The following is a 27,250-nucleotide window of genomic DNA, read 5'->3' on the forward strand; positions in this document are numbered from 1 at the left end:
ACATAAAAAATCAAAACACAGTAAAATTATACCTACTCATGCACTTCTAACTTTAATGTTAAATATAATTATTTAAATTATGGCTCTTACATACCCAGCCCCTAATAGTATGGGCATGTAAACTATACATTTACCAAAAAATAAGAGTCTTTGGAGTCACAACATGAACTTCCATTCAAACTGAAGTCAAACAGCTTCCTGTAGAAGACATATTTTGGAGATGGGTCAATTAAATGTGGTGCTCTTCATATGAACACACACACTGCAAACATATCACAGGAGATTTATAACAAGTGGTTCTCTTCATGACTGCAACGCACGTCATTACATTACTAAGTCGCTGCAATGGAGCAGCTCAAATGCTATTAAATAACAGATGATGAACCATAAAGCAAAAAAAAAGAAAGTAACAAAAACTTGTAAAATATATTTTAATAGGCATAATTAAGTGTGGAAATAAATAAAGGATATACAGTCCAACCAAAACTTATTCAGAGACCAGATATAATTTTTATATATATTTTTTTTTACTAGTGGGTGCAGGACACTATATTTTTTCATTCTAAAAATTAAAATAAGTTTACTTTTCTTGTCTATCCTATTCCTAAAAAAAAAAAAAAAAAAAAAAAAACCCTAGCTACAGGTTCTGTACTAGACTTACTGAGACTTGTCATGGCACATGTATACTGTTGTTGTTCTCTTGTTGGTCTGATTGCTTCTACTGTTCTCATTTGTAAGTCGCTTTTGGATAAAAGCATCTGCTAAATGATTAAATGTTAAATGTAAATGTAAACAGTTCATTTATGTAAGTGAGGATAGCAAAATAAACTGAGACAAATCATATCCAAAAATTCTTCAAACAGTGGACTACCAGTAAAACTGATAAAATTTTTGGACCAAAAATGATTCAAACCAAGTCTGGAACCTGGATGACAGCATGCCCAGGAGAATACAGGGTGTCATTAAGGCTAAGGGATGCCTGACTAAGTATTGATAGTTGTGTAAATACTGTCATACTCACAGCTGTCTGAATAATGTTTGAATAATATTTAATAAATTAAGCCAACCAGCTAACATTATACATACTCTTTTGGTTTCTATACCCAATATAAAAAAAAAATTACAAATGCAATAAAAATATTGGTATCGGTACTCGGTATCAGCAAGAACCAAAAAAGAAAAATATCGGTATCGGGCGAGTACTGGAAAAAGTGGTATTTGTGCATCCCTACCGTAACGGATGTCACAAACCGAATAACAGAAACGCCGCCCTCCCTCTTTAATTACTAAGCACACTGTTTCCAATGACACCCACTCCACTGACTCGCTGCACCGCATTGTGTCTTTAACTGCTGAACAAATGTTTCCCACGACTTGCTGCACCTGCCGCCACTAAATTACATTATATTTGTCCCATATTGTCATTAATATACATACTGACTTCAACTTGGACCACTTAATAAATACACAGCTATTTTTATGTAAGTATGAGGGTTAGATTATTTAGTTTACAGGTCATTTCAAGAGTGATAAACAAAGTGATAGAAAATATAAATGTTCATGCATTTTAAATGTTTTAAAATGTGGAAACCACTCATTTCATCACACCATCTCCTGATTGCATTAATAATTTGTAAAATAATAAAATAAAAAAAAATATCAACTGTGGAGCACATGCTGATTGATGGACTAGCATTACTCAACAACATTACTTACTACCTTCCAGCAACACTACATTCAGTGAAGGTAAAATAGTAAAAAAAACAACAAAAAAAACATAATAATAGTTATTTTCAATGAAACTGGAATTGGAACCTGAAAATGTGTATTCTGTAATATATGTCGAATTTAAGTCCTCTTTCGACTTAAATCCAGCAGGATTTCTTTGAGATGTGTTAACCGTACTACGGCCTTCTTTAGGCGATGCCAGCTTGAATAATAATAAACAGGATGCTCCAGACCAGTGGTTTTCAACCTGTGGTCTGCGGCGGTATTGCAGGTGGGCCGCCAATTATTTTTTGTTCATTTTCTGTTCATTTCCAGTCCATTCTAGGGCTGTGCGATTAAAAGAAATCTTCATAAAATCACAATTTGAGCGTGTGCGATTTCTAAATCTCTTTATAGCACGATTTTACCTCCCGTAGTAGCTATGCTGTCCGATCCAATCAGAATGCATTGCACCTAGCGCGAGAACAGAACAGACTGGGTATATGCCTAACTCCAGGTTCACACACTAGGCTTGTTTGAGATGCGCCTCGCCTCGCCTGAAATGTAAGCGAGAGTAGGCGGCTGCAGTGAGGGGAGGAGTTAAAAAAGTGCAGGCAAGCCAGACAGATCTCTCTTCTCGTAGTGGATCTGACACCTGTGAGATCACAGATGGCTATCACGGGATTCTCACTTGTGCACAGTGTTGCTAATAAACTGGATGTAATTCAAGTTCTGTTGCTTTTATATGAAAATAAATAAAATGAACAAGACATCAATTTAATTACATACCAAAGACGTGTTTATCAATATTTTTTTTCTTTAATACAGACATATGTGTTTTTATTTATTAGATTTTTTTTTTATGATTATTGATTAATAATTAATGATTAATGATTATTGGAATAAATCAATGCTTGAGAACAGAAGCGGTCTCGAACTTTTGCTTATAAACCTTCTGATAGAGGTTGAGGATTAGATGTTGGCAAACCAGTGCATGCAAGCACATATATCTTTAACACTGTCTGTGATGCGCCTTTTTTCCGAGCCCATGTTAACAGATCAGAGCGTTCACACTACACGCGGTAAAAGGCTAGAAATAAAAACGTGCGAAAATAATGAATGTCTAGCACATGAGCATAGAGAGAATTGTGAGTACACAGGACGCAGTTTAAGTGAGAGGAAACAAGTTTTAAGTGCGCACACTCTCTCCGCGCAGTGCAGCGTGTATCTGAGCAAGCACATATGGTTTTGTGACAAAGCAAAGGAAATCTGCGTGCGAACAGAGAGATTTGCACTCGTGCATTATTTTAATGTGCTTTCGCGTTATATTTATGCGCTCTCGCTGCTGACCGCATATACATACTGTATACACACTGCAAACACCTGAGGCACAGCTACAATTAAAAAGTTTTTTGTTTTTTTTTGCCATAAGTCTATACATTTTGTTACATCTTTACTATAGTGATAATTTTGACTTATGTCTGTTCTAGAGACGTTACAACTTTTTGATAAAGCTTTAATTGGTTTTCTTTTGGAAATATGTTTCAAATTAATCCTGAATGCATTTATGACTGTAAAAGCATATCGGTGTGTGTCACAATCGCAAAATTGATCAAAGAAATCGCAGTAGGTTTTTTTTTTTTTTGTCCATATCGCACAGCCCTATATCATTCAATAAATACAGTTAACAATCTAGCTTCTGAGTACTAAGTTATTAACCCAACAATAGCGGGGTCAGTTAATTTTTTTGAACTGGGCCGCGCAAATATATGTGTGTGGTTGTGTGGGCTCGATTTCAAAATGGAAATGGAAGGTGCAAGGTGGAAGTCTAGGGGCAACTGGTTCCACAGAGGGGGGCAGTGACTGAAAAAAGCTCTATCACCCTTAGTTTTCAAACGGGAATGAGGGACAGCCAAAAGAGCCCTGTCAGCTGATCTTAAAAGTCTGGTAGATGGCAAAGGGATAATAAGATCTTTAAGATAAGATTGAGCTTGATTGTTAAGAGCTTTAAAAACAAACAACAGAATCTTAAACTGAACTCTAAAATGGACCAGAAGCCAGTGAAGTGAAGCTAAAATTGGAGTGGCATGGTCATATTTATTTGCCCCAGTCAGCAGCCTTGTAGCTGCATTTTTTACCAACTGGAGGTGAGAAGGCAATGACTGAGGAAGACCTGGGTAAAGTGAATTACATTAATCTAAACGTGAGGTAATAAAAGCATGAATAACCTTCTCCAAATCCTGAAAAGATAAAATGATTCAAGTTTGGAGATGACCAGTAATTGATAAAAACTGTTCCTAACGACAGAATTAATTTGTTTGGACAAACATAATTCTGAGTCTATTATAATGCCCAGGTTTCTAACCTGTGAGGAAATGGAGGGGAAATGATTGCCCAGCTTCTTAATAATATCCATTCTCATTTTTGGGGGACCAAAAACAATAATTTCCATTTTGTTCTCATTGAGTTGGAGAAAGTTATTTGATTACCATTTTTTTTTAAATCTGAGATACAATCCAGCAATGGTTGAACGGAATCACCAGCTTTCAGTGGGAGGTACAACTGTGTATCATCAGAATATAAATGAAAATAAACATTGTGCTTGCTGATAATATCCCCCAGAGGGCGCATATATAAGTTGAAAAGTAGCAGCCCCAGAATAGAGCCCTGAGGTACCACTAATAATAGGGGCAGATGATGAGGAACACTTACCTAGCTCTACAGAAAAAAAAGACCTATGTTTGAGATAAGAGCTGAACCATCGCAAGGCTGTGCCCCTAAAACCGATCAGATGTTTTAAACGGCTAATAAGAACATTATGATCCACAGTATCAAAGGCAGCAGTAAGATCCAGTAGAAGCAATACTGCATTTTTACCAGCATCAACTAGAACAAAAATATCATTGAACACTTTAAGCAAAGCAGACTCCGTACTGGGAAAAGTAGTGAAACCAGATTCAAAAGGTTCTAATAAATTAGGTCTATTTAAGAATGTGATCAGCTGTAATTGAACAACTTTTTCCCAAATCTTTGAAAAAAAATGATAACTTTGACACAGGCTGAAAATTGTTAAAGCAGCTTTCATCCAAACCTTGTTTCTTAAGCAAAGGCTGAATAACCACAAGCTTAAAGCAGTTCAGAACAACACCAGTGTACAAAGATGACATCAACACTTGAACACCAGGGCCAATTACTGGAAAAGCTGCTTTTATGATCTCAAAAGGAACAACATCCAGTGAAGAGTTAGTAGACTATATTTTTTTAACGAGATCATAAAGTTCTATTGAAGAGATTTTGAAAATGAAAAGACCGGTCTGAGAGCTGTGATGTAAAAGATAAGTGAATGGTACTCACTTAGTCAACAAAAAATTTACAAAAATTTCTCACAGAGCCCTGCTGACGACTCCCCTTGAAAAATGGGAATTTGGATTAATTACTGAACTTATTGTGGAGAATAAAACCCTAGGTCTATGACAGTGTGCAGTAATCAGTTCTGAAAAATATCTACCAGACTTAGCAGCACTCTGAAACTTAACCAGACAATCTTTAAAAATCTCAAGAGACACAGTAAGACGATCATGCTTCCATCTCTGCTTTACGTGCCGCCTGTCTAAGAGAGTAAGCATTGTCATCCAGTCAGTAATAAGATTGTATCTTTGGTTGTTTCATTTTAAAAGGAGCAATAGAAACTAAGATATTAGGACAAACTGTGTTAAAAAGAGAAAACTAATCGTCAGGTCCATAGGATGCCATTGCAGCATGCAAGATAGATGTTGTGGTCAGAGAAGGGAGCATCATCAATGACAACATCAACTGCAGAATAACCATTTGACATAATAAGGTCAAGTGTGTGACCAAGAATAGGAGTTGCTTGATTTATATGTTGAGAAAAACCAAATGAGGTCCTTTGATCCAGTTCTTGCTTCCGATCAAGTTGTCCGCATTTAGGCATCTTGAACTTGGTCTGTAGGATTATCTGCAGAGCTCACATATCTCCATTGAGAATGTTCCGAAGCTTCTCTAATTAATGAGACTCGGTTTGCAACAATCTTGTTGAGTCATTCTCCATTTATCTCAGCACTGTGGTGCTATCTGTCCAAAAATTAGACCCCTCAAGATCGATTTGAAGCTCCTGATACCAGCATCCTATCCATTTTGATTGCGATGGTGGCTGCTGTCATTTCCATTCTTGGAATAGTAAACTGCTTTAGTGGTGCCACTCTGGAATTTTGAACATCATGAACATGCAGCTTATTTGTGATTGTGATTATTTGTCAACAAGAGGTATGTGACAGTCCCATATCTATTCTCGCTAGCATCTGCAAAGTGATGCAATTTAAAGGTCTTTACATTCCTGAACACTGCAGGTTTGATGAATCTACTCATACTGAAGTTTGCAAGCTTATGCAAATCTTCCAGCCAGATGGCCACCTCTCAGCTTCTTTCTCTCCAATATCCTCAACCCTTGCTTTTTTCTATCTACACAGGTCCCTCAGTAGCACAAATGGTACTAAGAACCCAAGAGGATCATAAACTGAGCCAACAACTGACAATATGCCTCTTCTGGTAAGTGGTTTCTTTTGCACTTCAATCTTGAAATTAAACGTGTAATTCTTTGTACACCACAGAATTCCCAGTGCTCTTTCCATGGGAAGCAACCCTCTGTCCAGATCACAGTCTTTCAGGTCAGTGGCTCGTTCCTCTTCAGGGATGGATGAAAGAACAGTTCTGCTATTACTAGTCCATGCAGAAACACGACATTGGATTGTTCAATATAAGTATTCTCCTCTACACCACACACTTCTAAGTCAGAAAGCAATTATCCTCGTACCTTTCTTTGTTGACCCATATTACAAAGTAGAAAATCAGTCCTCTTGCCCTGTATGTTCAGTTGATCTTCTGTGCAAAAGGTGGGTGTGCTTCCTGGGTCTTGGAAAGCGTAAGTTTCTACAGATATTTCACTCTTCCTTAATTTCACCTTTACAGGTGTAATGGAGAGGATGCATTCTGCAAGGGAATGACGACTTATGGTGACAATCACTCTCACTGACCTTTTCCTGGACTGTGCCCAGCTGGTGGAATGATCTCCCAATCTCAATCCAAACAGCTTTTTTTTAAATCTTTACTCATATTCAGAAAACATCTAAAGACTCATCTTTTTCGCCATGACCTGACCAACTAATACTAGCACTTACCTTTTCTTGTCTATCCTATTCTTGAAAAAAAAAAAACCTAGCTACGGGTTCTGTGCTAGACTAACTGAGACTTGTCATGGCACTTGTATATGTTTTTGTTCTCTCGTTGGTCTGATTGCTTCTATTGTTCTCATTTGTAAGTTGCTTTGAATAAAAGCATCCACTAAATGATTAAATGTAAATGTAAATGTAAATGTAGATGTAAATGTAAATGCATTCATCATCACTAGCCCCAGTATATCCACAGCGTTCCTGACCTAGTGAAAGAAGACCATTTGAAACTGCTAAGTCATGGTCATCAGACTTTGGACCTCGGTTATCTTCATGTTTGACAATATGTAAGACACCTAGATGTTTTAGTGAGCAATCTGGACATGATATTTTCTGACAAACTTTACTCATGTGTCCTTATGTGAGACAGCCAAAGCGCATACCTTTACTTTTAAGAAATTTAATTCTGTTCTTGTAATACTGCTCCTTGAGCTTAATACAGGAATCCAGTGTGTGTACCTTGTTACAGAACAAACAAGCCTTTTGGACTGCAGAATCGGATTTCTATGTGTTCTGTTTCCTTTGTAGTGAGTATTCTGCTTTGTCCTTACCAGTCAGGGAAACATTCGTGGCAAAGATACTAACTTTGAAACCACTCTTCTTCAAGTTCTTCCACTTTGGCAAACTGTACTTTCCTTTTCTCTCCACTTAAACATCTTGGATATCTCCAAAGACTGGTTCATTCAAATTTTGAGCATTTAAGTCAGTAAAGTTCTCAGATTTTCAAATGTGGCTCTTCTTCCATTCAATTGCTGGATATCAAAGGGTGTGTTTCTCCAAGGTTTCTGAATCTGAAAGGATGTTTTAAAAATGACTGTTCTCGTGTTTGTGGGATTGTTCATCTCATTCATGAATTCAATATCTGGTGTATGGTATTTCTACATCCAATAAGGAATAAGACATGTCTTCACTCCGTTACTGTCCTCTGCTCAGATTTGTGGCCATTTTAGACCTTTCTCGAGGGAAGCTGTAGCTATCTTCAGCTTATTGCCATAATGCTGCTGAAGGAGAAGTTTAGCTTCTTTATATCCCTTAGCAGGACTCATATGTTCACAGCTGCGAACAAGAAGTTGGGGTTCATCATTTGTGAACTGGTCAGTATAGTATAACCTGACTTGTGGATTATTAGTCTTGTTCTCAATCACATGCTCGAATGTCCTTATGGAGGAATATAGGCAAGTGGATCTCCAGAGAATATTAATACATCTCTTTGAGGTAACTAGGATATGCTCTGCTGCTTTACCAACAATTCAGTTATCTCATTTTGGAGTTGCATCACTTTGCAAAGATATCTGCCATCATCAGTTGACTGTTGAGTGTTACCATGATGTGTGGTTTGTTAAAATGGTCTCTGGATAGAGCAGCATCACGCAGACTTTCTACACGGGCTGAACTTGACATTCCTTTCGGCTTTTGAATAAATCACAAGCTTGTGACTGGTTACCTGTAATAATCATTCATGCCATCTTGACCTTCTTCACACTCTTTTAACACTTTGAGTTCAGCGTTTGATGCAGTAATTTCTGCATCCAGTTCAACCTGTTCTCTTTCAGCCCTTCAGCCTCTAATTCTTGCCCCTTTCTTAAAGCAGATACCTGGACTAAAAGTGCTGCATGCTTAGCCACTCAGTGGACAAAAGCAGAACTGTTTGAAGATGCCACAGAACTACTTGTCACAGATCCACTTTTCCTTCTATCATGAGGAGCCATCACTTCTTACACACTATCACTTGGTTTAACACTTTCATTTTCCTCATCATGCTCATCAGACTCATTTCCTTTATTTGTGGTTGAAATCCATTTTTTCCCACATCAAACGTAAACTGCTGAAAATGTTCAATCTTGGGTTGAAACTAGTTAATCTGATCTAATTCCCCATCTTCATCAGACAACACGAGTAACATTTCAACATTCAACTCTTCAAACTGACAAAAGATCTGGCAAAAGACATTCAGTTGCTTTTCAACAGTTTTCACATCTTCTCTGTCTTGCATTAATCTGTTAATTTCCTTTGTTTTGCATGTTAACTGTGCCAGTTTCCCTTGTCTTGTCAAAGGTAAATTAAGGAATTATACTTATTTGTTAATTGAACTGAATATTATCGTTACTTGTTCATCATTATGTATTTTATACGCAAGAAGAGTATAGTGACGAAATGCACTCTTTAGAGCAGTTTGTCCATTTAGGTTTCTACTACTGTAGAAACATGGTGGAGACTTCCATGTTAGGGGACTCGCTGTGCATGTAGATAGAAATTGCTCATGCTAAGGAAATAAAAACATAATGATACATTATGTAAGGTCTTTATGCAACTCTGTAAACATAGCTGTGTACAAACCCGATTCCAAAAAAGTTGGGACACTGTACAAATTGTACAGTAAAAAAAGGAATGGAATAATTTACAAATCTCATAAACTTATATTTTATTCACAATATTATATAGATAACCTATTTCAAAAAAGTTGAGACAGTTAGCAATAAGAAGCCAGAAAAAGTTTACACACCATGAACACACACCCGGAGCAGTGGGCAGCTATAGATCCAGCGCCCGGGGAGCAACTAGGGGTTCAGCGCCTTGCTCAAGGGCATTTCAGCCATGGATATTGAGGGTGGAAGAGAGCACTGTTCATTAACTCCCTCCCACCTACAACTCCTGCCAGCACTGAGACTCGAACCAGCGATCTTCAGGTAACTAATCCAAGTCTCTTACCATTAGGCCACAGCTTCCCTTTAATGTACATATAAGGAACAGCTGGAGGACCAATTTGCAACTTATTAGGTCAATTGGTAACATGACTGGGTATAAAAAGAGCCTCTCAGACTGGCAGTGTCTCTCAGAAGTCAAGATGGGCAGAGGATAACCAATTCCCCCAATGCTGCAGTGAAAAATAGTGGAGCAATATCAGAAAGGAGTTTCTCAGAGAAAAATTGCAAACATTTTGAAGTTATCATCATCTACAGTGCATAATATCATCCAAAGATTCAGAGAATCTGGAACAATCTCTGTGTGTAAGGGTCAAGGCTGGAAAACCATACTGGATGCCCGTGATCTTCGGGCTCTTAGACGGCACTGCATCACATACAGGAATGCTACTGTAATGTAAATCACAACATGCGCTCAGGAATTTTTTCTAGAAAACATTGTTGGTGAACACAATTCACCGTGCCATTCGCTGTTGCTGGCTAAAACTCTATAGTTTGTATAGTCTATATTGTGACTGCAGTGGAGTCATTCAGGTTCCTGGGCACCACTATCTCTCAGGATCTGAAGTGGGACATTCACATTAACTCAAATGTGAAAAAGGCCCAGCAGAGGTTGTACTTCCTTCGCCAGCTGAAGAAGTTTAACCTGCCACAGGAGCTGCTGAAACAGTTCTACTCTGCCATTATTGAATCCATCCTCTGCACTTCAGTATCTGTCTGGTTCAGCTCAGCTTCTAAATCTGACCTCAGAAGACTACAGAGGGTAGTCTGGACTGCTGAGAGAATCATCGGTACAACCCCCCCCCCCCCCCCCTTCTATTCAAGAACTGTACTTATCCATAGTGAGCAAAAGGCCCAGTAAAATCACTCTGGACCCCTCACGTCCAGCACACTCCCTCTTTGAACTGTTGCCATCTGGTCGACGCTACAGAGCACTGAGCACCAGAACGACCAGAGACAGGAACAGTTTCTTCCCTCAGGCACTCGATCTAATGAACACTTGACAATAACTGTGGAACACACTACACTTTATTTTATATACACATACACTTATTTATCTAACACACATACTTAGTGTACACTTAAATTTTGCACATAATATACCTGTACATACATAACTGCTTTTTGTAATATATCTGCCATACATTGTCAATTTGTATATTGTCCTTCCTTACCAGCTTAATTGTATTTTTTGTATTTTTTATTCTTTTATGTGTTTTTTGTTTTGCCGCTGTAATTCTGTTGCACTGTGGAGCTTCTGTCACGAAAAAAAAATTCTTGTAACATACCTGCCAATAAAGCTCATTCGGATTCTGATAATAGGTCAAAAAAGAAACCATATCTAAACAAGATCCAGAAGTGCAGGCATTTTCTCTGGGCCAAGTCTCATTAAAAAGGAACTGTGGCAAAGTGGAAAACTGTTCTCTGGTCGGACGAATCAAAATTTGAAGTTCTTTTTTTCTGAAAATTGGGACGCCATGTCATCCGGACTAAAGAGGACAAGGACAACCCAAGTTTTTATCAGCGCTCAGTTCAGAAGCCTGCATCTCTGATGGTATGGGGTAGCATGAGTGCATGTGGCATGGGCAGCTTACACATCTGGAAAGGCACCATCAATGCTGAAAGGTATATCCAATTTCTAGAACAACATATGCTCCCATCCAGACGTCGTCTCTATCAGGGAAGACCTTGCATTTTCCAACATGACAATGCCAGACCACTTACAGCATCAATTACAACATAATGGCTGCGTAGAAGAAGGATCCAGGTACTGAAATGGCCAGCCTGCAGTCCAGATCTTTTACCCATAGAAAACATTTGGCGCATCATAAAGAGGAAGATGCGACAAAGAAGACCTAAGACAGTTGAGCAGCTAGAAGCCTGTATCAGACAAGAATGGGACAACATTCCTATTCCTGAACTTGAGCAACTTGTCTCCTCAGTGCCCAGACATTTTCAGACTGTAATAAAAAGAAGAGTGAATGCCACACAGTGGTAAACATGGCCTTGTCCCAAATATTTTGAGCTCTGTTGATGCCATGAAATTTTAAATCAACTTTTTTCCCCCTTAAAATGATACAATTTCTCAGTTTAAACATTTGATACGTCATCTATGTTGTATTATGAATAAAATATTGACATTTTAAACTTCACTGCATTCTGTTTTTATTCACAATTTGTACAGTGTCGCAACTTTTTTGGAATCGGGTTTGTAAATTACACTGCATTTCTGTCAACAGATTCTCATAAATATTACACACGGCACCTTTAATACGGAGGTAATGTGTGTGTGAGAGAATAGTGCTGTAGATAGTGGAAAAGGAGCAGCAAATTCTAATGCTGATTGTCGGGAGTGGTTTAAGCAATTAGCTAAATTAAATTTAAGAAAAATAATTAAAAAAATTAAACATCCATATTTGACCTTAAGTACTCCACCTGTTGAAGTGTCAGATAGTGACAACTGGTCTTGGAAAGAGAGTTCCCCTCCTGATTGTGCTCAAGAAACTCAAGCTGCTCTTGCTAAACAGTCTAGATCAGGGAGCGTTCCATTGTTCTTTTCTGTCCTTACCACTACTGATAAATATACATAATGCTTCTTATATTTACGCAGATTTTTTCACTGGCACTTGCAAAGCGCTTATAAAGTAAGCATGTTTGGTGGCTGGTCCATAATCAACTTGTATACAGAGGCATGCTAAGCAGTGGCCATAATAAATGCTAATTTAATCAGGGAAATATATTTTACGCTACATTGAATGTTGTTCTAAAGTGAAGTTTATTCATCTAATTCTGTCCATCATCATCCAAGAGTCTGAACAGCTGTTTTACGGATTTTCCAGATGGTTTTTATATAAAAAATAAAAATAACTGGATCTTGTGAAATAGTGACTTCTCTCCATGTCCAATTATTAAACTTGATGAAAACCTGCCCCTTTCTTACAAATGATTGCAAGCTCACATCCAGATCTCCCTCCATTCGTTCACCCACCGATGGACACAACCAAGTCACAACCCTGCCCTACATTTTATTTAATTTTTTATTAATCAATTTAATTCTGAATATACGTCATTATACAGAAAAAAAAAACAATTAAATGTCGCTACTTTCTTTACATCAAAACATTAATTAGCCAAGAGAGGTTATGTAAAGCTTGAGTCAAGTCTCATGTTTCAACTATCAATGGAAGATATTATAGCAACAAGGGGTGAGATTAATGTAGCATCACTAAGGTTGTTGGCTGATGTTGACTACTGTTTCAATTCATCCCAAATTCATTCATCACAAGTTATACAAATTAGTCATCTTTTTTTCCTCCAAACAATACATCTTAGTTCCCCTTGGTAACTGCTATTTGGTCAGAGTAGTTCTTAAGGCACAGTCTAACACAGAGACTAAGTTTTTTCAACTGGCCCCAGATGGTTTTTGTGCAAGCCAGTCAAATCCTACAACACCAGACTTAAAAAAAAAAAAAAAGAAAAACATCTGTATAGAGCTTGCTTTTTCCACAGGAGTATCCACATACTGGAAAATAAAAGGACCCTCCACAAACTTGGCATACAGTGGTAATTCTCTAGTATGTTATTGTTTCTTAGTTCAGTAGACCTTTATCTCCCAAGCAAGAGGCAACACATGTTGGCAACACTTTAAGTTGTACTTTTTACACGTCACAATATTTGCTATTATAATAGCAATAAAATATGCATAATTACATTCAAGTATCCCTAAGCCAAACCCTAACCCTAGTCATATAGTACTTATAATATACAGTATAATTTACACTGTAACAAGGGCACCTTAAAATAAAGTGTAAACCATTTGTTTTGTGGTTTATTTATATTTAATAATAAAGAAGGTTAATGTGATTATTTTTGAAAAGAAGAATGTTAAAAACTGCGGACAACTATGTACAACCCCAATTCCTGAGAAGGTGGGACATTTTGTGAAATGCAATAAAAACAAGAATCTGTGATTTGTTCATTCTCTTTAACTTATTTAATTGACAAAAGTAAAAAGAAATGATTTCCAAAGTTTTCACTGACCAACATAAATGTATTTTGTACATTTGAAAAATTTTTGATTTTGAAACTTGGGACAGAGGCACGTTTAACATTAACCGTCCTTTTGATTACAATGAATTAAGAATACTAATTGCTAAAGTTTTGAAAGTAAATTTTGTCCAGTCTCTCTTGAAACAAGGCTTCACATGCTCTTCAGTCTTTGATTGTCATTGTCTGATTCTCTTTTTCATGACTGCTCATACATTTTCAATAGGAGTCAGATCTGGACTGCAGGCTGGCCAGTCTAACACATTCACTCTGAGTCTACGAAACCACACTGTTGTAGCACATGTGGAATGAGAGCTGGTATTGTCTTGATCTAAGAACCATGGACTTCCCCTGAAAGACATCATCTTGACGGCAATGTACATCTGTATAATCCCATCATATGCCTCCATGTCAATATTACCTTCACACATATGCAAGTCACCCATGATGTTTGCACCAGTGCAACCCCATACCATGACAGATGTTTGCTTTTGCTTCTGTTGCTAATGAAAATCTGGGTAGTTGCTTTGGTCTTTGGGACTAAGAACTCGAAATCCATTTTGCCAGGAAACAGGACTCATCTGAGTACAGCACACCTTTCCATTGTCTTTTTGACTATCTGAGATGATCTCTGGCCCAGAGAACCTGGCAGCATTGCTGCATAGAATTGATGTATAGCTTTCTCCTAGAGTAACAGATATTCAAGTCTCATTTCCTAATGCAGCAGCAGAATGTGATAAATGACAGTGGTTTTCTGAATTACTCCTGAGCCCATGTGGCGATATTTCACATTGCAGTATGATGGTTTCTTATGCAATGACATCTGAGGGCTCAAAGGTCAAACACATTCATCTGAGGTTTCCTGCCTTGCCCTACATGTACTGTGATTTCTTTAGATTCCCTGAGTCTTTTTACAATATGTATGGTATTTAGTATGGTACTTGGTGAAAGACCTAAATTCTTTGTGATTTTGCATTGCGAAATGTGATTTTTGATTTGTTTGACGTACTCTCATGAAATTTGGCACAAAGTGATGAGTCATGATCCAGCCTTGCTGGCAAAGACTGAGATGCTCCTTTTATACCCAAACACGATACCTTGTCCTATTACAAGTTCACCTGCTTACTGTGAACTGTTTCAAAACTGCTTAATGTGGATATTTTCTACAACCGTTTTACTCTGATTTTGCCTCTGTCCCAACTTTTTTTGAGGGTGTTGTTTGTATTTACAAAATGCACGTACGTTGGTCAGTATAAACTTTGGAAATGTTTTCTTTGTACTTTTGTCAATTAAAGAGAATGAACAAAATCACAGATTCTTGTTTTTATTGCATTTTACAAAATATCCCAACTTCTCTGGAACTGGGGTTGTAGGATATAAGTTTCTAAGTCTTGTCAGATAAGATTTAAACATTTTGTAAGTTTAGGTTCCATAATTGTACCTGTCAGTTTCTTTTGAAGGTCACTCATTGTTTCAGGATTCTCATAGTTAGCTCTCATTTGCACCAGGACATCCATGTTTTCACTTACGAGTTTCTGACAATGATAATATGATTTATTTCAATCATTTATATACTTTAATTATCTATTTAATTAGCCATGTTTGTAAATTATGTCAAAAGAAACATTTTGTCTTTATTTTGAAAGGCCTCATACCTTCATTTCTCCAACTTGGGATACGATGTGCCACATGAGGTTCTCATTTAAAAACTTCAGTCCAAAAGGGCCAATCAGTTCAGCTAACGATCGCAAACCTACACAGAAATATCACCATAAAATCACAAGGATTTTGCCATGTATCTATTTAATATAATAATACAATTTTAAGTAAATACAAAAGGAGGAAGTGAGGACTAATGTTATGTGAAACAAATGCTTTAGATTACATGTATGAAAAATAAATTGAATCGGTATACATATCCAGTAGGCCATTAAAAATGTGAAATAAAATATTCAATAGCTATAATGTAGCTATTTAGCTGAAATATTATCTTAATTTTCAGCTTACCACAAATGTCAGAGTATTCCTCAGCACGAAAGCTCTGCTCATTCTCAGTATTCTGGTTTACAAAACACTGTTTGGTAGGACAGTGGACTATGAGAGCATTGCTGGCCTGACGCAAGAGACCCTCCAGAAACCTGACAACAGAAACCAGAAACACATTTAAATACATTAACCACATTTAAATTAGAGACCACAAATCTGATATATAGAACGACAGCACAAATGTAAGTGTTCTATGATTCAGTGACACACTCATAAAGGCAGTTCCTGAATGAATCAGTGTTTCAGTTATTCAGGACTTCATTTTGAATGCATTATCGATATGTAACCAATCTGAAAATGCAGACAGCACCTGCAGCTGTACAGCTGTATTCATCATCAGCATTCTGACTGACCTGAAAAATGCTTTGTCTGCCAATATTTCACATGTTATCATGTGTACCTGTTCCTGTTGAATGAACCAGCAAAAAAAAAAAAAAATTGTCCATTTTGTCAAACTCATTTGTGAATTAATCCTTTTTATCAGTCTGAGTGAATTAGCCATTCAGCTTGTCGAACCAGTCTGAATTGATTCATATTTGTTCAGATCAATCTCTTTCTGATTCATCTGAAGCAGTTTCTCAGTCAATGAAACAGACAGCAAAAAGATATTTAAGAATGGAGGGAACAAACAGCACTGGATGAAGAGGCCATACATCAAGAAACAACTGAAAAAGAAAATTCAGCTGAGACATGAAGCAGCCATTCAAACTGAAAGTTTTTTTTTTTTGTCTGCCCGCATTATTTTCACTTGTTGTTATTGTATGTGAACCATAGACTGTAAAAAAGATGAATGAATTGTCTCTACTTCCTTCCACTTTAGAAAAGTGTCCCAGGTAACAAAATGTCCCAGGTATAGGGGCTGTCATCTTGCGCTGATGATATCATTTGGAGTCCAGGTCTGCTTCAAATAACTAACTAAAAACAAACTTATTAGAAAAGAACTCTTCAACAATACCTCTGCATGATAAGAACTACCTTAAATGACATAAAGCATCTTTGGGAAAAATTTATTTGAAGTACCATTTGACTTTTAGTTTGGCTTATGTCCAATTTGTTTAGATGGAGAGCGCAGAGTTTATTAACTATACTGCAGCAAGCCACCAGGAGGAAAAGTTTTGGTGTCACTTCTCAGGCTCACGTGATGTGAACATGAACCGAATGGTTATCTGGGGCAGGGACGTAAATTTCTTCTAACAGCTGGGGATGGACAATAAACATAAAATTTCTCAAGAGCAATTTATGAAGGTGACACAAATAATCCAGCTAAAATTGTACTGGTAATGATATGTATACACAGAGGAAAGCTGTGTACTAAAGACGGTGCCAAATTAGACAACATCAAGCTGTTGTGGCCGCGCCATGACAGCGCTCGTGTACATTGTAGACATTACTATCCATCACAGTAGTGTTGCCAAGTCCGCAGTTTTCCCATGGAATTGGGCTTCTTTTTCACTGTTGTCGCTGGCTGTTTTTCATGTCCGCACCGTGGGTTGAAGGGCTAAAACTCTTTCTATACTGACATTGCCTTCTTCACTCCATCTCTGGATGAAGGTCAGGAGCAGAGACTGGTGGCAGCGAGTAGTGTAAAAAGAGTACAGGAAAAACCTTTGAAAGTCATTGAGTTTTTTCATGCATTTGTTTGAACAACACATGGCATCTATGTACACTGGGTACATGCACACTTTGGTCAGAGTGGAACCAGTTTGGTTTGATTTCATGAAAGTTGGTCACTGATCCACAGCCTATTGGTAGTGAGGGAAAGTCTCATCTTAGAAGGAATGGCCCTCTAAGCTATTACATTTTCATGAGGACTTACCAATTTGTATAGAGTGCTGTGATGGTCTGTGCTCCATATGAGTCCAGCGGTTGCGTCTGCTGCAACAAGACGCTCTTTACCAGTCGTGTGACATCAATGTTGATGTAGCAGCTGAGGCTGTGCAGACTTGTAATATATGCTTGAATCCCAGCCAGCAGGTCAGTGGGTCGGGCAATTTCATGAGTGCTCTGGTTATAATTGGCCATCTGCACAATAACCCTGTAAACCTCTATTCATTAGGTCACAGTAATGCTGAATGAACAAAACAATGAATGATTAATGATTTGTCAGACTTGTGTTCTGACAAATAGCGAATGCTTTTCAATTAACATTTTACAGTTGTGAAGGCTGACTCTCTCTCAAACAAACTTTAAAGGAATATTGTGTTCAAAACAAGCTCAATTGGCAGTTGATCTTGAGGCATAATGCTGATTACCACAGAAAAGCTAAAGTCTAGATTAGAGTGAGGCACGCACAATGGAAGGGAATGGGGCCAATCTGTAAAAGTTAAAATAGACAGCTTCAGGTGTGAACAATATCTGTGTTAACATGATTTTAGTGTGAAAACATTTTCTGTGTAAAGTTAGTCAAATTTTATAACTTAATATAACACCTAAAAATATACACTTCTTCATTCTGCTTTTACTTCCATTTTAAGTGCTTCATTGTAATCACAAAAAAAGCGGGGAACTTGGGGTATCCCTTTAAGACACAATGTGTACCCGAGAGGATTTTTAACAAACTCATCTTGTCAACAGTGCAGTTTCATTATAAATACTTAACAATGAGCCATACTTGTTGAGTCTGATCTCCAGCTGCGAGAGCAGGAATTCAGCAGGTGCAATGGTGTGTTTGAACACGGTGAAATTAGCACAGATACTGTAGGAAGCGCACAGGTCTGTTAGTGCCTGGTGCATCTTATCCAAACTAAAAGAGAAGAAAGCCAGTGAGTGTTCATATCTACAGAACAGCTAACTGTTATTATAATGATACTGCAAGATGATACATACTTTGTGACGATGACTCTGTCCTTCCTGATGCTTTCTGTCCCTGGTTTCTCTTTAGGCACATCTCCTTTCTTTGGTAACGACTTATTCAGTTTTTTATTACGTGCTGTACTGATGGTCTCAGCACTGTGTTTGGGCAATAACTAAAACACAGCACAACACAGCTGAAAAGCACTGCATGCTTATGACTGTGAGTGTAGATGTTACAGTATTCTACAATGGTTTTTGTCTGTTTTCTTTTAAAAAACATTTTCTCTTCAGAAAGCTTTTTTTTTCTTCTGCAGAATGCCTATCCAGTCTATAATATTCATAAAGAGATATTGATATATGATATTATATCTTAAGCCTATATTCAGACCCCTTTAATTATGACTTTAATTAAGTTTTATGTTGGTAGATCCCTGTGTCTTTAAGTCACACTGAATCATGACTATGTTTTAAGCAACCTCGCAATGTACCTTCTCATGTAGGTTACACTGTTCAGCACATATCCCCAGCACAACCGTACACGTCTGACGGGAAATCTCCTCTAGAAAGGTCACACACAGCTTCAAGCTTTGATTCTCAATATCTTCATTCTAATCCATGCATATAACAAGAAACACATGACAGAATAGCATTAAGTAGTAGTGCAAACATTGTTACATATTTTTCTTTGAAAATGATCTGCAGTAAAAAAAGATATATTAAATCCCTACAATTTTGGCCATTAGGACTCAATGTGGCATATATTATCAGCTGTAGATGAAAATGGAACAAAAATCCTTTTGATTCCACAAATGGGCTGTGAGATACAATATAGCAATTTGTAATGCTTTTAACACAAAGTCCATAATGAAAGATAATTGATGGATACCTGGACAGTCTGAGGGCAATAATAAATATATCAGTAAATAGTGGTCAAAATAACTAGGAAATCGACCCAGTAATGGCATCACGAATGATATGCTGTCAAATTATGTGAAGATCAGTACTGATATATTATACTGTTTGTTATCTATCGGTTAGGTTCATTTACATTGTGACAGTCCCTCAGATGCAACTGACTTTGTTTGTAAAGGTGTGACTCAGTTGGCTCTTATGGCCCAGACCATAAGAACATCTAAAGAGTGTCTTGCATGATCAAGCTGGTCAAGCTTACTTATATACATATAAGAGTAGTCTAATACATTGGCGAGTCATGTTAACAGTACTGACCTCTTCTGGACAAAGAGGATGGAGACACTGACTGAAGTGTGAACAGATGACCGGGAAAGCTGTGAGGTAGCGCTGCATGGACACATCCTCACTGCTCTGAGAGAACAGCTTCTCAAACACACGTTCGTGGAAACTGAAACATTACAGGCATGTCAACTCAAAATAATTGTCTGTATCTCTGAGCTGTATGCATTTTTTTAAAGACTTACAGATGATACAAAATTTAGTTGTGAATAATAATAAAAATATCACTTGCTTGATTTGGTCATGGTAACTTTAACCATATTATTTTTTTAACAGTGTACAGTACTGTATGTTTTTGTGGTTAAATGAGTCCTTAAAGAAAAGCATTCTTCTGTGGATCACACTCTGTATTCTCAATATGATCTTCTGTGTGACAAATCATTAAATAAAATATTTTTTTATTTGAAACCTACAGTATGGCTCTGAAATGGTATTAACATCAATGGAAACATGCAAGAACCAACACAGTTTGGGGTCGTTGATGTCAAATGGTGTCAATGTAGTTTGAATTCTATTTCAAAGAATCTGCAGAGGGAAAGAATATCTGTGTATAACAAAACAGTTGTCACACAAGCCTATCACATGATTTTAGAAGATTGGGGCCAGATGTACTAACAGCTTGTGCCAGCGCAAACCATCTTTTGGCGCTAAAATATTATTGTCAGGATTTACTTAAGACGTGCAGTGAAGAATTAGTGCTGAAAAGGCATGGACACAGTTGTTTTTCGCCGGAACTTATTGAATTTGCATTTGTAGGACTTTCACTTTTTTTCTCCATTTTTTGGAAGGGAAGTTTTTTATTTATAAAATATATATATATATATATATATATATAAACTTATTTTTTTGTCTCAGGTTATGTATGTAACTATGGTTCCCTCAGTAGGGAATGAGACACTGCATCCTCTAGGGGTCGCTATGGGGAACACCTCTTTGTGACCCGTGTCTGAAGCATACATTGAAAAAACACCAACGAGTTGACTGGCGACTGGCGACAGCCTCCAACGTCACTACCGGCGAGACTATAGATAAATAGGCACCGGGAGAACACGTCATTCACTTCTTCGTCTGAAGCTTGCGTCCGAAGCATGGCAGGGAGCTAGATGACACAGTGTCTCGTTCCCTACTCAGGGAACCATGGTTACATTCATAACCTGAGACATTCCCTTTCAAGGGAACTTTGAACTGCACCCTCTAGGGGTCACTATGGGGAACAGTATACCCACGCAGGCCAGGGGGTGCAGGCCAGAATCATGGCGAACACTAAATACCAACTCTTCCATTTTCATGGGAGTTGCCCCTGGGACGTTAGATGGCTGTCCAATGACATTACCCCTTATGGCCAAAGGCCTAGGCTACATACCCAACTTACTTGTTAGGGCCTCGGCCCGGGGTAGAGTTGAAGGCTTGCAATTAAGAAAGATTCCTTTAAAGGGATACGGCAAAGAACCAAGCATTTTATACTAAGTCTTGCCTGTCACACAGGGGCTACCGTTTGCTCTTGCATAAGCTTGCTGAAGGAGCTGTCTCAACAGATCCCTAGTAGCAACATCCTGTTTAGATAGGTATCCTAGGATACATAGGTGGAGTGGCACCCAAGATGAATGGGGCTTTTATCGACTCAAGAAAGGGCAGGAATCCACCGCGCGAAGCCCTCACCATATAGGATTTTACAAAGAATGCAGAGCACTAGCATGCAAACTAACCACAGTGTGGATTTCAGAAAGTGTGCAAAGACTTCACATGCACACTTACCATAACATGGATTTTAAATACTGTTCTAAGGAGGGGCTCTTGTGGCACTCTGATAGAGCAGCTCATAGATGGAATGGTGCATCCCAAAACAATATATTTGAGAGTCATCAACTCGATCTGTGGAAATAATGCTGGAGCGCTCTGGGGAAAAAACGGAGAACTCAATCTCACTTGAGAGGAGAACTCCGAATACAGAAAGAGAGTAGCACACTCATAGGTGACCCTTTTTGGTTAAGGGGAGCGTTGCTAAACTACCACAAGAACAGCCCAAATAGCCCCTCATGTTGAGGGAAGCGATGCTTGAAGTGTATAAATAAAGACACAATGGCTGAGCGGAGCCCTAGGAACCAAGGTCTAACCATCTCAAGAAAGGGTATGAAGCTGAGTGCTTAACCCTTACCGTACAGGATTTCAGTCTTGCGTGAACACTTAATGCTTACATGGATTTTAGAAAGTGCTTAAAGTGTTCAGCATACACACTCACCACCATATGGTTTTCAGAAAGTACACAGAGCTTAGCGTGTGTACAGTACTTAAAGCTTCCTAAGCATTGCAGTGGTGCCAAACCGCATGGGAAAGGCACGCTCAAATTTACAAACCTTTGGCTAGGAGAGTATCTCTTGAGGCACCATATACAAAATATTTCCGCAACTGCCACCTCCACTTCCCGCTTGATGCGTCAGCAACAAGGGATATCCAAGCGACCAGGGAGTCCCTCAGGGTGACATGGCCGGTCATCCATGAAATTCCTTGCAGTGCCATGCCGGGCCTGATGATCAAGAAGGCTTCTGCAGAAACCTGTGATCTGGCCGCCTGATTCCGAAAATGTGAAGCCATAATCAGGGCTATGATACCGGCTGGACATAATGCAGACGAGTGTTTAGTAAACACTGTAATTAAGGACTGCAAAGAAACTCACAGAGTTTGGAACACACATAACCACCAGCAATTTGATACATATATAAGTATATATAGAATGGATCATACTGACCCACCCTGGTTCCTGCGCTGGAGCCCTGCTCAAGGGGCGAATCCCTTTAGTCCAGACCATCAGTATGGTGGTTAATATGAACATAGAACCAACCAAAACATCATAGGTCTAGCATTGGAGACTTGTTATGGAAGAATTTCCCACCTAAACTCGCTCAGGTGGAGAGCTGGTGGTTATAGGGGAATTAGGAAGGGGAGGATAAGGGCAGATGTAAAAACCCCTAAAGGGAATGTGTAGATACTTAAGTATCACTCTGATTCAGATGAGAACGCTGATGCCTTGTCTGGATCACATCCCTTAGGTCTTGCCTACCTCCCCATGACCCACGATTCCTTTTACCCCTACCTGCAGGTGGGGGAGGAGCGTGTGTTGCGACACTAGCCTTCTGTGCCCATCTCTGATCCTCAGATCAAGACGGACCAGGACCCCTGTGTTGTTCGGCCTCAGATCTGGACCTTTGTTGAATGAAGGAACTGAAGGCCACTTAGCGCGCCTTCACCTCCCTAAATTTTTGACTATCATTTCAACGGAGGTACCAAAAAGTTAGGAAGGTGAAACCTGAGCATCGAGAAGAAAGCCTTTTCTTTCTTCCCGATGTCTGCCAGGTTCACCCACAGATGTCTCTCCGTTACCACCATAGACCTGCCCATGGCGGAGGCGGCCTGCTTGGTAGCAAAGAGAGAGGGATCTGTGGTGCAGCACAGCCTCAGAAACCTGATCAGGAGAAAGGCCCTCCCCTTTATCCAGGTCTTTTAGCAGATCAGCCTGATATACTTGAAGCACCGCCATCGTGTGCAATGAAGCCACAGCCTGACCTGCTGCTGCATATGCCTTGCCATTTAAGCGAGATGTATCTTGAAGGGGCTTAGATGACAAGGAGGGAGATTAAGAGAGGATGTCTCCCCCACAGAAAAATAGCTCTACTACAGGGGGCATCCTCTCATCCTCTCAAATGTAGAGTGTGGTAGAGCTGTAATCGGGCCTTAAAAATTAGGCCCGACAGGTTTCGGCCTGAGCCTGACAAGTACATTTTGATTGACAGCTTTTTAAAAGCCCGAACCCATTTACAGCCCGACATTATTCAAACGTGCACATGCACACAGCTCTTTTGCCTTTGTCAAAAATGAGTCATTTATTCATGTTTTAACATAATTTATTAATAATTAACGTAGACTACACCACTTGGAAGTTGGAATAAAGAAATAAAATAAGTCCTCTGTGACATCTTAACATCTCAGCCCTCTAAATAGACATAGGCTCCTTTAGACCAGCACCAATAAAAACGAGTCTTTTTTAACAAATTAAATTAAGATAAATTTTAAATTAAGATGAGTATTTGGCAATAACCAAGGCTCCGGATTTGCTTCGCCACTAGCAGCTGACATTTAATAAAAGAATAATGCCAACATTAGCGTAAATACTCTGTCCACATTATGCATTTAAGACTCAATTAATATTTAGTTTTCATTTTAAAAAACTTTATTACTCACAGCGACTAGGCTAAGCCTACATGTTTTTGGAAAATGATTGAATCCACTCGAGATGGTTTCGGCGCGGTCCTGTGCTCACTGATGGTTTGTCATTATTCACTCATTATTCTCATTATAAACACGGTCAAAACTTTTCCACACCTCAGACTTTGCTTTAGTTGCTGGTGCAACCAAAACGTAATTGCCAGAGGCAAGCCTCCGTTACACCTACTCAGCATCCATTTTCACATCTTGCTCGCGCTAATCGAAACACATCACATGACCGCTCGTTTAACGCGCAAACCGGAGCGCGAGACCGAGCCCACATAAGATTATATAAATTAAGCCCGAACCCATCGGGTCCCATCGGGTTCGGGCAAAGATCTTAAACTCTAGAGTGTGGGTCATATGGAATCTGTTATGATAATTAGATGGGTTTTTTTGTAATTTTGGAGACTGACATACCCACCCCCCCAATAAATAAGTAAATAAATAAAAAACATTGATAACATACTATGGTAAAGAGCAGCCAGGATAATTTATTTATACAGAAACAAACAACAACAAAAAAAGAACAAAAAAGCAAATTCAGCAAAAATAATTTTGTCATAAGTAAAGAATGACCACAAAACACAATTGTACATCTCTATTAATGTTCCAGTTTCACTCAATGACTCAGAAGTGACTCACCAGAGGATAGAGAGATCAGCCGTCTCACAGAGGAGTTCATTCACATTGTCCATCATCCTAGTGTGAAACTGGGCCATGTTCATGACCTTGGCAAGCTCAGGGTAGTCCTTGAGTGCCAGAGGAGCTTTACCAATACTGGTGTAAGCCTGAAGAATGCAAACACATTGGGTCATCAGATTGGCATAACTTTTGATGGTTTATTTTGATTACATCTTAGAGATATTATGGATACTTTAGTCTAGTTGAGTGTGTCCTACAGATGCATCTCAAACAATTTGAATATCATAGAAAAGTGCTTTATTTTTTGTAATTTATTTGAAAAAAGCTAACTTTCTTATATTCTAGATTAATTGCACACAAATTTAAAAATTTAAAGAGCTTTTTGTTTTAATTTTGATTGTTATGACTTACAGCTTAGGAATATTAAAAACTCAGTATCTCAAAAAATTAGAATTTTTCTCAAAGATCGATCAAAAAAAGATTTACAAAACATAAATGTTCAAGATCTCCAAAGCAGGTTTAATTATGAACTCAATTCATGGTTGGGGCTCCTTATGTATGAATGACTGCTTCTGTGCGGCATGGAGGTGATCTGTCTGTGGCACTGCTGAGGTGTTATTGAAGCCCAGGTTGCTTTGATAGTGGCCTTCAGTTCCTCTGACTTGTTTGTCAGATGTTACTTATCTTCCTCTTCACAACACCCCATAGATTCTCTGTGAGGTTCAGGTCAGGTGAGTTGGCTGGCCAATCCAGCACAGTAATATTATGGTCAGCAAACCACTTGGAAGTGGTTTTGGCACTGTGTGCAGGTGCTAAAGTCCTGCTGCAAAATGAAATCAGCATCTCCATGAAGCTTGTCAGAAGATGGAAGCATAAAGTGTTCTAAAATCTCCTGGTAGACGGCTGCATTGACTTTGGACTTGATAAAACACAATGAACCAACACCAGCGGACATCACAGCACCCAAATCATCTCTGACTTCGGAAACTTCACACTGGACTTCAAGCAGCTTTGATTCTGTGCCTCTCCAGTCTTCCTCCAGACTCCAGACCTTGATTTCCAAATGAAATGCTACATTTACTTTAATCTGAAAAGGGGACTGTGGACCACTGAGCAACAGTCCAGTTCTTTTTCTCCTTACCCCAGGTGAAATGCTCCTGACAGTTTTTCTGGTTCAGGAGTTGCTTGGCTCTAGGAATGTGACAGCTGTAGCTCTTTTCCTGAAGACGTCTGAGTGTGGTGACTCTTGATGCGCTGACTCTGGCTTCAGTCCACTCCTTGTGAATCTCTCCCAAGTTCATGAATCAGCTTTTCCTGACAATCTTGCGAAGGCTGTGGTCATCCCTGTAGCTTGTGCACCTTTTCCTACCACACTTTTTCCTTCCAGTCAGCTTTCTATGAATATATTTTGATACAGCACTCTGTGAACAGCCAGCCCTTTCAGCAATGACCTTCTGTGGTTACTCTCCTTGAGGAGAGATTCGATGATAGTCTTCTGGACAACTGTCACGTCAGTAGTCTTTCCCATAATTGTGGTTGCATGTTCTAAACTAACCCAAGAGGTTCCCAGTATTTATACTCAAAATTAATCAAACTATTCAAGCTCAAAATGGAATATTCACATTTTTTGAGATATTGAATTTAACATTTTTCTAAGCTGTAAGTCGTACCCATTGAGAAAAAAGTATATATTTCAGTTTGTGTGCAATGAATCTAGAATATAAGAAAGTTTGCTTTTTTTAATTAAATTACAAAAAATAAAGACCTTTTCCATGATCTTGTAATTTACCCTTACTTGCATTTATTCATTTGCCAGACATGTTTATACAAAATATGGCTGCAAGTACAGATTATTTTGCTAATTTAATTTAATGGCCGATTATTTCTTTGAATAATCAAATGTAATCATCTTTATTTTACTGAAAAGAACAACAACACATTATTCCATCCTACCCAATGTTGTCCTACAAGAGTGCAAATTGAAGGCCACGAAAACAAACATAGTGGATGTATCTATGTTATACATTATGTGCAAAATGAAAATAAAGACTTAGTTTTAAAGAAAAAAAAGACTTTAAATTGCTAAATAAATTGCTATGATAATAATAATAATAATAATAATAATATAAACACAGAACCAATTAGGAACATTTATCTTGTTGGGTTAAACACTAGCCAAAGGTCTTCCTACATAATTAAAATTTTGCCTGTTTTCTTTTCTTATTTAGGCTTCAAATTAATTCAGTTTTGCTTAAGCCATACCTGCAGTCTTAACCAGTCCAGTCTGAATGATTTCAGGTCAAACCCTTCTCCTGCATCCACTGTATAAAAAGATCAGCAAAAAAGAAAGCATTATTATTTATTTCTATACATATATATCTGTATGTAACAATTGTATTTGAATTCATGTTACACATTTTTATCAAAGATGCCGTAAGATGACAGTTGAACAATATTCGCTTCAGTCATATCATATCTATTTCTTAAATATGAAGTGTACCTTAAACTACACATACCAAACAAACCTCAATACTATTTACAAAATATACTTTT

The 27,250-nt window shown here is 38.3% G+C and overlaps 1 protein-coding gene across 2 annotated transcripts in view; it reads right to left on the reverse strand.

Moving 5' to 3' along the window:
- The window catches only part of nckap1l (NCK associated protein 1 like), a 52,973-nt gene that overhangs the window by 10,583 nt on the left and 15,140 nt on the right, over positions 1-27,250 (reverse strand). For both annotated transcript variants that reach the window (XM_059537031.1, XM_059537032.1), the window contains 10 exons: positions 26,960-27,018; positions 24,698-24,843; positions 19,769-19,901; positions 19,030-19,149; positions 18,575-18,714; positions 18,360-18,491; positions 17,565-17,783; positions 15,710-15,840; positions 15,358-15,455; positions 15,144-15,237 (listed from right to left, as the gene is read on the reverse strand). In XM_059537031.1, the coding sequence (XP_059393014.1) occupies positions 15,144-15,237; positions 15,358-15,455; positions 15,710-15,840; positions 17,565-17,783; positions 18,360-18,491; positions 18,575-18,714; positions 19,030-19,149; positions 19,769-19,901; positions 24,698-24,843; positions 26,960-27,018 (1,272 nt within the window). The remainder of the gene's footprint in view (positions 1-15,143; positions 15,238-15,357; positions 15,456-15,709; positions 15,841-17,564; positions 17,784-18,359; positions 18,492-18,574; positions 18,715-19,029; positions 19,150-19,768; positions 19,902-24,697; positions 24,844-26,959; positions 27,019-27,250) is intronic.

This window comes from Carassius carassius, chromosome 44 (assembly GCF_963082965.1).
Source record: "Carassius carassius chromosome 44, fCarCar2.1, whole genome shotgun sequence".
Taxonomy (NCBI): Eukaryota; Metazoa; Chordata; class Actinopteri; order Cypriniformes; family Cyprinidae; genus Carassius; species Carassius carassius.